The sequence below is a fragment of the Sylvia atricapilla genome, chromosome 2 (assembly GCF_009819655.1).
Source record: "Sylvia atricapilla isolate bSylAtr1 chromosome 2, bSylAtr1.pri, whole genome shotgun sequence".
In the NCBI taxonomy this organism is placed as follows: Eukaryota; Metazoa; Chordata; class Aves; order Passeriformes; family Sylviidae; genus Sylvia; species Sylvia atricapilla.
The window spans coordinates 50238404-50253720 of record NC_089141.1 but is presented as its reverse complement, the minus strand read 5'-3'; the positions used below and the strand labels follow the sequence as shown (position 1 = coordinate 50253720).

At 36.3% G+C, this 15317-nt stretch overlaps 1 protein-coding gene across 1 annotated transcript in view; it reads right to left on the bottom strand.

Annotated features, from left to right (window-relative positions):
* FREM2 (FRAS1 related extracellular matrix 2) overlaps window positions 1–15317 on the bottom strand; it is a 115640-nt gene that overhangs the window by 48692 nt on the left and 51631 nt on the right. Inside the window, exons 3-6 of the mRNA XM_066313206.1 lie at window positions 6639–6785; window positions 4274–4504; window positions 1384–1509; window positions 246–497 (exon numbers count right to left, since the gene is read on the bottom strand). Coding sequence (XP_066169303.1) covers window positions 246–497; window positions 1384–1509; window positions 4274–4504; window positions 6639–6785 — 756 coding nt within the window. The remainder of the gene's footprint in view (window positions 1–245; window positions 498–1383; window positions 1510–4273; window positions 4505–6638; window positions 6786–15317) is intronic.

The following is a 15317-nucleotide window of genomic DNA, read 5'->3' as shown; positions in this document are numbered from 1 at the left end:
CAGCTCCTTGCTCTGAATCACTGCTCATGCAATTTTCTCAAACAATAAAATAGCAATATTAAATACTTTCAAAAACCCACAGAGCTTTCCAATAGTATTTTCTAATCTCAAGATGGAAGCAGCATGTGTTTTAACCAGCAGGAAGAAAAACAAGACCCATTTTCTACATGCCGATTTTAAATGTGATGCTATTTGTAGTTTCTGTCCTGAGTTGGGACTATCATGTCAATTATGTGATATCTTACCATCATCCTTATCAGGTACAATGGTAATGCGAGTACTTGGGAATTCTGCACCAATTCTTCCACCCATGGGCATGCTCAGCAAAACATCAAAGGTTTCAGCCTCCTCATACAAGGAATCATCTATGATCACGATCCGACACGTTTTTTCTCGTTCGTCTTTGTCAAAACGTAGAATGCTGTTGTGGTCCTCTGGTCTGGATATGTAGTCGGAGTAGGAAAGTACAGAGGTTGGAGCAGTGCCAGATGCTGTTCCTGTGGCATAAAAGGATAACAGTCACTATACATCCCATGGTTACAATGATCTCCTCACAGAGATGGAATTTTATTTTCATTATCTTTTACATTCTGTTTACTTTTTGGTGATAAGATGGGCTGTGGGTAAGATCAGACGTCCACGGACCCACTTCTGAGGTCTGCACTACTTCTGTATAGGACACAATGGAAGAGTGTTGCTCTTCAAATCATTTGCACCTTTTCAGTCAGAAGGAATATTGTCTATTACAAGAGACACAGACTGACAAAATAGTCCCTGTGAGGATTAGCAGTTAACTACCTTGGTGTATTTTACCCATATTGAAGATACCAATGGACTGGAACAGATAGAATTTCATGAAAACAAATTATTTGGATTCCAGATCACTTTGCACAAAATATTGCTTTATCTCCCCAGATAAAAAATAGTAATAACACCACAGGTGTAGAAACCCCATGCCCTGCACATGCATTATTATTAAGAGAGTGAAAGTCAGAGGAAGGACAAGTATTACAATTAAGCAATATTATTTTGTGTCATTTTTTTTCAAGATACAAATAAGTGAAGGATAGCCAAGGCAATCACTGGAGTGCTTTCAGTTCCCATCACTCTCAGATATATGCATATAAAAATTGTACAGAAATATAAAGAACACAGATCCTCTTCACCTCTCCATGAATGATGATTTTTAAATTGTGTTCAGTAACATCCTTAGACAGATTGCAGAGATGAATACATTTCCAGCTGAGACTGAAGATATTTAGAGCAAAAAGTAATTAATAGAGTTATAAAAATTTTTGTTATAAAAAGATGGAATAAATATTTTAAAATTTATGTCTCTTTTCCACTCTTGCCATTTTTTTCTTCTGTAGTAGGTTCTACTACCTTGTTGTGTGTAGCAGATGACCATCAGTTCTTGACTCACATCTCCACTTCTTCTGACTGGAATAAATAACTCACCAACATCTTCTTCAATAGTATAGGTGGACTGAGGAATAAAGACTGTTGATTCTGCAAATAAAAGAACCTCATAAAGTCACCTGGACATTAGCTAAGAGCATTTTTGAATATTCTAAAATGAAACAAATTTGCATTTATTGGCAATGCCAAGTAAAACTTGAGGGTGAGAAGTAGAGTTTCTTAGTGTTTCAGAAATGGAAAAGAAAATCAGATCCTTAGGTCTGAATTCAAAAGTTCTTATTAAGTGGTCTCTAATGTGACTGATTTGTTTATCTAGGGTTAATGGTGCAAGACAGTGTTTGGAGAATTTGCCTACAAAGTCTATCTTTTTATTATTTCCATGGTAGGTAATTATTAACTGTTAATGACAGAAGTATCAATAGCACAGGTCACACACAGGCTGTGGTTCACCAAGGCCATTCTTTAACTTACTGCATCAAGATAACCAGCAAAGTCATTTGGCATGGAGGAGTAAGGTTGAGCTCTTGACATCTTACTCTGACTTGGACATTTGATTTGAGATAGTTGCATGTCTACACTCCCTTTTTACTAAAAAGAGACCCAGTCCATATAGCCAGTGAAGTCTGAGGAGCAATCTCACCCTAAAATGTATCATGCAAAAGGATATCAGATCATTTTTATGGGAAAAAGTCCACTAAGATGCATTCTGAACTCCTTCATTATTTTATGTTTATATAATCAGATTGCTGGGTTTTATGCTGTTACTGGGATTCAGGACGAATTTTGTTCTTTTTCTTTCAAAAACTCAAGAACAAAAGGCAGCTACACACATAATTATAAAGCACCTTTACAGTTGTGTCAGTGTGACTGCAGCCCAAACAGAATATAATTCTGTATAATATCAAATTAAGTGATATCAGCTGATGGCACAAAGCAAATTTTTCATAATTTCACAGTACTCTGGCAAGCAGTGTTCTGAAAATTGTCAGGTGACTTCTTTGAAAACATATTCCAGGTTTTATTTCAACAACTACTAGTAGCATGACTTAAGGTCAAAAGCCTGTCTTAAAAATGCTGTAATTCAGGTTTGATAACATCTAGACTACTCACTATTCTGGCAAGACAAAAATTCAATGTGAAAAAATATCAAACCCCTACTTTTTTTGCTTTAAAGTAAAGCAAAAGACAGCACTAAAAAAAAAAACAAAAACCAAAAAAAAAAAAAAAAAACAAAAACCCACCAAAAAACAAAAACCAAAAAAACAAAAAAACGCCCATTAAGTTCATTTTATTCTCCCTTTAGAATTCAGTTGGCTAAATAAAAAACTCTAACCTTCCAAAGCATGCAGGAATCTGATTTATTCAGTTTCCTCTCTCTCTCTCTCATAATTATTCAACTAGGAGTAAAATGGCTCTATAAAAGTTTAGCAGACCTTATGAACAACACAAAAGCTTGGAGGAGAACGAGCTACACCATCACATCTAGTATTAAAAAAACACATCCCTATGCAATCTATATTTTGAATAAAACATTAACTAATGTCCCATACCCCAAGAGGCTGGTACAGCTTTCTGAACAAACTCACAGTTTTGATTCTAAAGCTATGCCATTCAAATCAATGATTTCTTCACTAGAAGCAGAATAAAACTTTGGATGGTTCCTATTTAGTGAGCTTGGTAAACCCTGAGCTTCAAAAGACTGTTAGGAAACACAGTACTTCCCCTCAAAGTTCTCTCTCTAGTTTTCTTCAGGGTATTCCTTGATTTGCAGCTGTGCATTTGATTTTGCCCTCTGCAACTTCACTTAATGTATAGTTAATACAAATTCTCTGGGACTGTAAAAATTTTATCTTAATGCAAGAAATATACTGTTGTTGGCATAAAGAAGACTCAGCCAATAGCTGAGTCAATAGTACACCTTTAACTGTGCTATCTTACTGATCATAGAAAAGATAAAGGGATTTAACACATTTTCAAGTTATTTCTTTGTCTGATATGTACTGCTTTTCAAGTTAAGCACTATTTTTCTCAGTGATCAAAAATGGATGTGAAATAAGTTGTGGTTTAACTTGCATTTGTAACTAGGAACTAAGACACCTCTGATAATTTCCATGCCCAACACTCTCCAAATGTTAATTAGAGAAGACTATATAAGTCAAGTTGTTGTGGTATCCAGTACTTAAAAGGTTTCTTAAGCACAGTTCTGTGTGACTACAGCCCACGGATTCAAGTGTCTGGATGCAGCTGAAAAGATGCAAAGCAACCAGAGCATGCTCTACTTTTTTTTTTTTTTTTAAATCAGCTTATTTCTGAATTTATATTTAACCATATTTTTATTTGTTCTTAACCAAGTGCTATACTTGGTCTAATGGATTTTATCATTACTGAGCTTCTCAGGGTGATATCAAGGCCTAACTGATGCAAATAGTTTGCTCCAAGACCAAACCTGTGATCAACCAGCCCAGACTCTCCTGTCTCATCCTCTCCCATATGAATTACCATGGCACAGTAAATCAAGTCAGCCTCCAGCCAAGCCTTCAGACACATTCAGTCTGCCAACACATTTAATGGAAAACCTGCTATACCTAAAATGAAAACAAACAAACAAAGCCCCTAGAAATAACATATAATAAAAACATGCAGGTATTTCATAAAAACATGCCACCTGAGTAAGCCCCTCATCAAGCACTTAAAGTGATAGAGGACAAATGGCTACCTGATGCCCAAGTCTGTCCTCAGGAATATTTTGAGGATAGTCAATCTTTAATATTCACTGTTATTCACAGTATTTGCCCTCCAGTTTATCTTTTGGTACATGCACATGTTGGCAGTAGAGTTCTGGAAAAGTTCTCACCATCTCCTGGATCAATAATTTCCACTGTGGATGCAGCAGGAAATTCCAGAATTGCCATGACGGGCTCAGAAAGAACAATTTGAAAGGACTCAGAGTGTTCATGTTCATCATCACTCAAAATCCGTACTCGCCATGTAGCTAAGGTTTGACCAGGGTTAAACTGCACTTGCTTCTGAGCTTTTCCTCTGAAGTCTTTATCTTTCTTGGCAGTACCATCTTTGGTGCTAATACCTGTTAAAATCACAAATTCAGGTCATTATAAACATCACTGGTAGTTTTTCTCGCATTGTGTCATCTTTAAAAGGTGGAGAAAAATATACTTTTCACAACCTGAGAATATTCAAACTTAATCCATTACTCCTGATCAATTTTATGTTGAGTGTCACACACAGAGGTGGAAAAACTCTACATTCTCTGAAGTTAAATCAAGTTTCCATTTCTACATAATTCAATTATGGATGACCAAAAAGGACAACAGACTTTTTTCTCTTTCCTTTTAGCCCCCTGGGTTCTCTTCTTTTCTAGGACATCTAAATAGCATCCTGCCTGAAACTCTAGAAAATACTTATTTCTCATAGAAAAAAATAAAGACACTCCTGGAAAGTTCAGACTTTAAAGAGAAAACCAAGGAATACACAAAGACACAAAGGAAAATATACTGAATACAAAACCTGAACCATAGCCCTCACTGCCATTGCAGTAAGAATTTTTAAAAACTATTATCCTCTGATTTCAGTGTTTGCATAATGACAAACATCAGGCTAAAGTGAAATTGAAACTAGGAAAAAATTCAAACAAACTCAATCCAGAGAGATGGCACAGGCCTTCGAGGCTCAGATTCAGATTGCTCTGAAACAGGTTTTCACAGGCATTTCACTCCCAGTTTAAGGCTTTCTAAAAGACCCTCATGGAAATTAGCAGAATTTCCTAACTGTCTCCAACTCATGTGTTTGGCCTTGTTGAAATCCCACAGTACAACTGAAATCTTGAAGGCTTTTCTCAAGTTTTCAGAAAAAAAACCCTTAAATGCTTCCTTCTCTGATTGTTTCTTCCAGCTGCAATATTTAATGTATTGAAACAAATGACCTTTCCTTACAATCCTTCAAGCTTGTGCTTCATCCTAAGTGATAGCAAATTTTATATAACCTAGAAACCTTCAGCCACTTTGGCACTGCATACAGACCAGAAAGGCCAGTAAGCATCTTGACCAGTGTGTTTTATGCTCTTTCCAATTCTGTAATTCCATTTGCAGGATTAAAGTAGTCGGAAGCAAGTTATTCAAACTGGTTTTGCTGATTTTTTAGCTCAATACTGAAACTTACTTTGAATCCAGAGGTAGAAAATGCTGTAAACACTCTATCTGAAGAATCACAATTCCCATCAGTATCTGTTATTCAGTATCAGTAATTAATTTAAACCACACATCCTTAACTATGTATTTATCTCTTCCATTCTTTTTCTTTCTTTAAAAGAAATGTATCAACAAAGTTGGTTCACTGTCCAAAACAGAAAATTTTAAGTAAGATCCTGTTGGTTAAGGGCTATATCCCCTAAATCTCATGCTAAAACAGATGTCCTTACTGCGTCTCACTACCTGAAACTCAGATTTTCAATCAGAAAAAGCCCTAAACAGAAACTTGCCAGGTAAATGCTTACATATCTCTGCAAAAGCAGCTTTAAATTGAGTTTTCTCTAAGCACTGTGAGATCACCATAGGTGAGATAATGTTCCCTGTACAAATGCATCAGAGGAGGAAACAGACCCAGAAGCTAGAAACAGGTGTGAGGTTGCAGAATGTGATAACACAACCTTTTTTTCACCCTCCCCAGAGACTTCAAACAGTTTTCAACACCTTCTGTATCAGCCTCAGCTGACTGCCAACATTTTGTGAAGAAAACGAGCCTAATCCTTGTAGCTGCTGGTCAGAGCAGCTCACAACAGCCAGCCTTCCTGGAAACTGATATATGTTTATTGTTCTCTTTTCAATTGCTACAATTGCATTTCTTCATTATAGGGAAAAGATGATCTGGACAGAAAATGTATTCTGTGAAACAAATAAACAGTGGTATTAATCAAATAAAAGAAAGAAAGATCATATCTTGGGTTGTTTGCTCAAAAATTATTGCAGAAAACAAACAAAAAAAAACCCCAAAAAACAACAAAAAAGGAAAAATGTCATTATTTAGCTAAGGAAATCATATACATAGCATATAAAAGATACACTCTTTAATAAATAAACATATTCCTTTCAATATAGTTTGCTTATCATGAAACAGCAGTGTTGTAATAGTTGTGTTGATACATTATATCAACAGGCTGGGCAGCGATTTATGGAAGCAACTGATAAGGTTAGAATTGAACTTACTTATAAAAGAGGTTTCTCCCAGGTAACCTCTCCGCTTAAGAACAACATCAAGATACTTGGAGTCTTCGTTTATTAAGTAATACTCCTTTTCTAAGGAGATCCATGCCCAGTTTAGGCGAAAATGTTGATTCTTCAGCTTATTGCCTCCTGGAAAACAAAGATATAATTATAATTTTTCTTTTTTGTTAAAGATTACTTTGTCTTTTGAGGTTAATGGAACCTTGTATCCTGGATAAGATATGTATCTATCTGGATATCACAATCCAAAGGTTTTAAAGATTTAAAACTAAGAAATTACAAGCAAAGAACTCAACCATAACACATTTGCTACACATCGGAGAAAATCTTTTCTTACGTGCATACAAACATAGTACACTAATTTTCATATTTCTCAAGAGAAAAAGACCAAGAATTAACAAAAATGTATTTGAGATGCATTCTGTGTATCATCCTAATAGATGAACTTTTTACTGCTCTAGAATCCTGTAAGTTCTATAGCAATAATAAAATAAGCTGTTCAGCTCAGGGATGGCGAATGCTCACTTGGCAATTGTCTTCTGGGAATGCTGGTTTGTGTGGGAGCTGTAGTCTGATTTCCTTCCCACAAGGTGCTGCTACAGAACAATGTTTTCTCAGGTAACAACTATTTATATGCACAAGAAATTTCCTTTAGAAATTAACATTTCTGTACCCAAGCTGGTGAAAAAAGTAATTCCTCTGAACTACAGAGAGGCATATCTGAGAATTTAAATTAATTCATGGCTTAATTACTTGAGGAAGAGACAAATGCTTGCTTTACCCCTTCTAGTTCCTTCCACTCTTGAAAAATGAGGCAGCAACTCCATATGCTTTCACTCTGCTTCAAAGATAAGCCTCTATGTTTCTTTATTGACCTGCCTACTAGAAAAAAGCCAGAAACTCTAGCTGTGCAATCTCACACAGAGGCAAAGGTACTGTGTAAATGAAAGCAGGGAAATGGTTACTGGGGTATCTCCCTGCACTCCTCACCCTGCTCCTTTCTGCTCTTGTGATCTCTATTGTCACTGACCAAGGGGAAGGCTGCAAACACACATATCAAAAACTAATGAGCACCACAGAGAACCAGCAGCTATAGTGTTACAGCAGTAACTACAACAGCACTTACAGCAGGTTAGCTGCATGTTAGGTCTTCTGTTTCTGGGACAAATGTAACAGGATACTCCTGCTCTCTAACCCAGCGAGAAAAGCCATTTGTGTGCCACCCTTGAACACACTGCCGAACCCAGCCATAATTTAACAGAAGGATAAAAGTTTCTGACATATAAAAAGGATGGCAATTTACCATCTTTTAGAGGAGAGAGAACCTATTTGTACCACTAGTGAGAAGAAATACTGCTGCATGTGCTTACTACAAATGAGAATGTCAGATACTTGAAACTGCCCAGGAAAAGGAAAATTTTCTAGCAGAGTTTGCATCCTTTTAGACAGAAGATAATCTAACCAGAGGATAGGAAAAAAAAATCTGGCATAATTTGCTCTCTTATCCATAGAACTCAAGGTTGAATGTGCTCTGAACAAAGGCACACAATCTACATATTACATACAGGTCTCTTATGAATGAAATTAAAAAAGAAGCACAAAAAAGGCAATAAAAAGATTTAGCATTTCTTCATTCCACCTATATCTTGCTTTCAGCTGTTTCTTTCTATTTTTCCATAGAATAAAAATACCTCAACAATCAAACAAAAAAGTATATTTCTTAAGGGGGTTACAGCAAGCTTCTATTTTTACAGACCTACTTCTGTCCCTAAAATATATAATCTTGACATTTTAAAATGTGCAATACCAAACCCATCAGTTTTACAATTTTAAGAAAAGAATATAGTTATTTCAAACTTTTGTGAGTTCACTTTGTGCTTTATTTTTTAATGTTCAGAGGAGATGTTTTCTAATTTATACAAGCCATTTAATAGTCCACTATCCCATAGAATAAAACTGCTGTTCTTCTTATTATTAGCTACTACTACTATTACTATTATTATTATTATTATTAATACAAACTTCTAACAAAACAAAGTAAGAAGCATATGATAGACCTTACCTAATTTCAGGTATTTATTTTGAGGCTAGAAATCCTAAACTGTCTTTAGAGCCAAATCCAGGAAAGAGGCATTTTGTAAGCCTATGACTTAATTTAGGCATTTATTTTTGAATGAGGTTAGCTTTGCCTTGATATATGCAAAAATATGTGTGTTTTCCCTCAGCAGCTTTTAAAAACTCCTGTTGTGACCCTTTATATTGCAGCCACTTTTGTTACAGCAGTCTAATGCTGAGTAAGATGAATTCCCTCCTGCCTAATCTGGATGAAACTGCTAAAACATAGTAGAGCAGCCAAGCACCACTCAAGCACAAAGCCTGTGAAGAACATTAAGAGTATAGCTTTAAGAAATTATAAAACATCAGAAATAAAATAGCACACGCCACTTTAATTTGGTTCACTATTAAAGGAAGTATCTGCCCTACAATTATATTTCTATCAGCACATGGATTGAGCACTGCTCACAAGCACTGCCCTTGGGCACAGTCAGACATTCAGCTGCTGGGCAAATCATTAAGCTACTCCACCCTAGACACAGTTTTGCTTTTATTCCTCTCCCAGACAAGTGCCGGCAGTACAAATACATCAGAAGTCCAGAGAGGGAAGCCAGTACTTATAAAACTACACAAAATGAAGGAGGGCAGTGTTAAAGAAAAAGTTAAACCCAAAGCAACTTTGCAGGAATGAGACGTGGTTGGCAAGGTGCTGCTAAAGTGAGACATGAACTTGTTTCCTGAATTTTGCCAGAGCTCAGAGTGCATTAGTGCTAAATCAGAAGATGACAGACAGGAGGTGGTGCAGTGAGATGTTCATGAGAAATGAGACAGCAAGAGTTGTGAGACATATTCAGAAACTTTGTAAGGAACTAGAGGTAAGGATCTAGAGTAAGGTGAGTCACAAGGTGACTTTAAGACAGAGGCTTTTGAGGACAAAACCCTCGGAAAAAGTTTGCTTGTATATGACAAAGACAGATATAAGCTGGAATTCGTATTTACAGAAATCCTGTCAGCAAATTGTTTGCCTGTCAGAAAACAGTGATGTATTATTCTTGCACAGGTCATCAAACAAGAAATTCCTAAAAAGAGCAAGTCATCTGGAAAAAAGCAGTTTCAGTTACACAATATGAATAAAAGAGTGGGGGGAAGACTTGAAGGGAAAATATTCAAATTAATATCCCATTCAAATATTCATCTTTCCAGCCATGCTGCTCAGATATCTCGAAGTTATAAACTCTCTGTGAAAGAATACAGATTAGATTGTCAGAATTTTCTATCATGGTACAAAGAGCTCTGAGAAGGAAAGAATCAAATCCAGTTCTCTCCCTAGCTCACAGAGCTATGTAAAGAAAGTATAAAAAATAATTCTTACATTAAACTGTGTACCTTGAGCACTGTTGACCTGAGGGGCCATAAAAAATGGCCACTCTGTAAGGAAAGTCTGATTGCAGTTTTGCTGTCCTTAGGAGCTACCCCAGACCCCAATTCATAAATAAAAGCATGCAACTGAACCTCAGTATTCACTTATTGACACAACAGAAATTGATGCATCTTGATGCAGATACTGACTTCCCTGCTGAGCAGCCATGGCATAAATCAGAGATGAATCAGCAAAAGAGTGCCTGCCCTGCATAACCACAGCCACACAGACTCATTGTATGCATAGGATATGTCTATACAAACACAGCTATCTGGGACCTGTAGAGCTCCAAGGTACAACATATCTGCTCTCTGTAGTCACTAGCTAAGGTTGCTTAACGGGGGGAAAAAACAGCCTATAAATTCCTCCAGGACAAAAAACATATATGAAAACCAAGAAAGAGTGGGAAAAAATAACCAGTAAATAAAGCACTAAGAGAAAAATAAAACTTTTACTACTGGTCTTCTCTCCTTCCTCTTCTTATTTTGCTTTCTAAACAGACTGCAAAAGGATGTTAATAAGGAGAATCAAAATAGCTATGACATATCAGTATGACGACAGTTCAAGAATCACTGTATAGCAATGCAGTACTTGCTGACTTGTCTGCATGTCCACTTGTCTGCTGCACTCTTTCTTCCTTGGTTCTAAATATTTGACTTTATCTGGTGCCTCATTCAGACAGGGTTACTTAAGCTGGCACTACCTCATCCTTCTCTTTGTAGTAGGGACATGAAACATCTGAAAACAGGAATCCACTTCTGAACTTGATTTCAAAAATACAGAGAGGGAAGAAGGGAATTGTCCATTTTGAGACATCTGTTCCATTTTTTATTCTTTGATTAGCATCTTTTGTGTCAAGTCAATGTATACCAGGATAAAGTTACATCAATAGGTTTATTAGCAGGAAAATCTGATGTGAAATGCAGAAATTTTAGTCCCCAGCATCATGATTCCCTATTTAGCATGAAGCTTCCTGTGAACCTCAGCACTTTCCACTTCTCCACAATATTTTCCTAGTCATTCATAGAAAAGTACAAACCTATTTTTACCTGACTACTGGAGAAACATATAAATCCTAGGTGATTCTGCTAGTCAGAATAAATATATAGACATTATATCCCCAGCTCAAGGCACATGGTTTCAACAACTCTGATTTGCCATACTGTGTAGTGGTCCCAGTACCTTTTAGCTTCAGGTTAAAAAGGCAAAGGTCTCAAGTAAACTCAAGTAAATCTTTTTTTCTGCCAAACTATTACTCCCACTCCTCCCCCCCATACTGCCCCCAGCAATAGACAAGAAATGTTCTGCTCTCAGTGCATTGGGGCAGCACATCATTGGACTAGATGACCTGAAAATGTTCCTCCCAACCCACACTAATCCATGATTCTATTACCAAATGCTTCCCCTCTGGTATGACCATCAGAAAGGGTATATCCTGTATAACTGCCTTTATTTCATAGGGAAATTGCAGAAGTGAAATGCCTAATTAAACCCAACACATAGCACATGCCACTAGAAAGCTCTGAATTGACTTTAACAGTGCATAAGATAACCTAATGATATTACCTGATTAGAAAAACTTCAAAATATTTCAGCTTTATAAGTTTCTTCCAAGTATACTGAAAGAGACCCCAATCACTAAACAACTTGCTGAACTCTGCACCCTCCTGCATTTTATCTGCCAATGTAACTCAATATACTTGCAGAACAGCCAAAATGAACCCCCTAAACCAGCCCCTACTGATTAGGGACTAAAACAATGCTTTCTCTAAACTTCTCATGAGAAAACACACACTTCCCAGCATTATGGACTTAGCTTGCCTGGAGTATAATTGGTGGTATCCAATGAACTGCAGACAGTTTTCATCTTTCAGTAGTTTCTGTAACTCCTTTTTCTGTTTTATGTCTATCCCCAAGAAACAAGTTGGAAGGGCCACATTTGCCAGGGCTCAGAATTAGCAAATGCCTGAAGTCATATGAAGAATACCATGTAGCTGCTTTGTTACAAAAAGAAAGGAAGGGGAAGTGAGACTCAGGACATGGATGTCATGGTTACCTAGTGGTATTAAATTTGGATATTCGTAATATTCAACTAAGCGTTACTAAGGATGTCTCCAAGTGCAGTCTGGAGATTCATGCTGGGTTAATTTAAGGAATTCCCAATTCAAGTCTGCGTCCAGTTCTTCTCAGGAGATTAACTGGGTTTTGATTAAGAGATTAACCTGATTTTAATTAACAAAATCTGTGCAAGCAAATATGCACTGGCTCTTTGGCCAATTAATTTCGTAGCTTTAAATTAATTTCAGTACAAATCAGCTCTGCAGAAATTAGTTCACCAAGAGCCACAATACTGTCACTCTGTTGGCTGCACCAAGAGACTGTGAGTTATCAAAAGAAAGAGCAAAGTGGATAAATAGCAACCCAACCTGAATCATCAAAAAATATGCTGGAGCACTGTGTGTGTTTGAAAGCCTTTGTCCATATTAAGTACTTAGTTTGTAACTGGTTTCTAGAGAATCCAAAAGATCCACTTGCTGGTTTTGGAGTCTGTGCTGTAAGCAAGGAACTAGCTCTGCAGGATGACCACTGCTTCTGAGCAGAAAAGAATTCAGAGCAAATAAATTCAATATCTGCAGTGAATAACCACTCCTGGCAAAACACACTATGTTTTTGCTCAGGTTCCAGAGCACAGAAACAATCAACTGGCTCCTGATCCACAAAACTGAAGACAAGAGATCTGCCTTAGAGATCTTTACAAGAGATCTTTCCTAGATATAGAATTCATATCATCTAATGTTATTCTATAAAAGATGTATGTTTAATTAAAGCTAGCTATCTAGGCACAAGGAATGGAAAGAACTTCACCTTCAGGAACTGCAGGCACATCTTATATGAATAGCTGGATTGCTTTCTAAGAAGATTTGACCTACTCCTTTGAATGTAACAGGAGTGTGCTCAACCCACCAGTCTATATGGCTACCTAAACCCAGTTAAATCATCTTCTTGACAAAAGAGGGTCCAGAGAAAACTCAAAGACACAAGTGGTCCTGAACTGTAATATGGCAAATTTGTAAATTCAAACACTTTAAAAGTAATCTTTGGAATATTTGAACACAGCAACAAAAGAAACCTATTTGGTTTAGAACCATTCTGTTACTATAAAGTTATTTCCATGCTGTCATTATTAAACTAATTGGTATTTTGTGCAGTCACTAACTAACTTTGCATGAGAAAATTAATTTAAATTGCCTTGTGAGTATTAACAGAGAAAACCAAACATATCACTCAAGCTGTCATGTCTATCACTAAACAATGCCCACATTACCTAAAGCACAGTACCTTTTTCCTAAAAATCCACACCCTGCACCTCCCTCTGAAGGAAAAAACCCACCACCTGGATTATTTAAGGCTTCATACATGCATGGCCTGCAGCAACAAGTAAATTTATTAGATCTCTGACAACACATTCTTAAAATAAACTTAATAGTTTTCAGTCTCTGCTTACTAATTTGTTTAGTGGCGCCAGACAACTTCTCCCAGGAGGCTCTGCCTGAATTGCAGCAAAGTTCATTTCCTCAGCCCACAGAATAACGGGTTTAGCTCAACTACCTTAGTTACTGTCACATGAGGGACTCTTCTTTTGGTTTATAACTTTAAAGTACCTGTGTTAGCCCATAGGAAAACTGCTCTCATTTAAAGCCTACTCAGACAAAGTGTTAAATTTGAGGGTCATGGCACATCCTAAGCCCCAGTCAATTTCTGAGTAATAACAGGAAAGTGTACTGCAACCTCACAAATGCAAGACATTACAACAGAACAGGAGTCAGGAGAAATATAATTACAATAAAAATATTGTACAGTAATTACAATAAAAATATTGTCTCACTTAATATTTTAGTATTTGAAGAAACTTCGCTGTTCTAGGAAAGGAATAGACTAATTTCCCTTTCATTAAATTACATTTTGATTTAGAACCCACTACTGCAAACTCCTACATATGTACCTAATGTTTCGATGCTTGCAAAATCATTCTCCTGCTTAAAACCAGGGTACATGAGGGGGTATCACCTGAAACTGAGACCTCTAATTTTTCACAATGATGTTTAAATTGGGGGTTTTTGTGTCAAAATGGCAAATTTCCCTTAAAAGAGAAATAACTGAACATTTCAATTTTTTTTCTTGCTGTTAAGTACTGTCTGCAAAAAATTCCCCTCCATTTCAGATCACAATCCAAACGCATAAATCTCAAATTTTACAGACTTAAGAGGAAAATGTACGCAAGAGGAATTAAAGAGGTTGTTATTATTTGGAAACTCTAAACAAGTTGGAATACTGCTTCCATTTTATCAGCTGGACTTGCTATAACTCACTAAGAATTGACACAAAAAACATTCTTTTAACTCTGTGTCAAATTGATTAAATTGTCTTTTGTTATTAAGAATTTACTTCCAGAGACTTGAATTTTGGTTCCTTTTCTGTTCTGGCAATAGAACAAATAAAATGCCCAACTGACTAGAGGAGAAAAAATGTCAGGCAGGTTAATTTAACATTTACTTTTAATTCATTCCAGAGTAAATGTACCAGGTAATCTCAAATATTTAACTTTTAATATTATTTGACCAGAGAAACTCCTTTGTGGTGGCTTTCATCCTTTTAAAGCTATGTCAAACCTATAACCTTTTGCAGGTGATGTAGTTTTGCTCAGCAAGGGCAGATTAAAAATTAGAAAACATATAAAATTGTTGATATAAACAAGAACAGAAAAGGATTTCTTTTGAAGTCACTAACTTTGACTTGAGGCAACCCTTGCAGAGTAGTCAAAGATATTACTCCTGCTGAAAAAGAAATATTTTTGCAATAATGTGTTCTTTTTTATATCATGACAAATTTTTTAGTGTTACTTGACGTCTATCCTAAGGGGCAGAACTGTATATTCCTATGGCAGTAACTATAATACATTCTTGTATTATTTTATCTGAAATTATGTTGTAGTCACAACGTATGTTGCAAGAAGGGAAAAAAAAAAAAAAAACAAACCTGGAAGAAGCCAAAGATTCCTTAAAAGATTCAAGCCAAGATGTTAGAAATATGTTTAAATATTAAAAATACATGTACAAAAGTACTTCAGTAACGAAGCACTGTGAGTTTTCCAAGAGAGAAGCTCAACAGACATAAAGCAGAAGGAT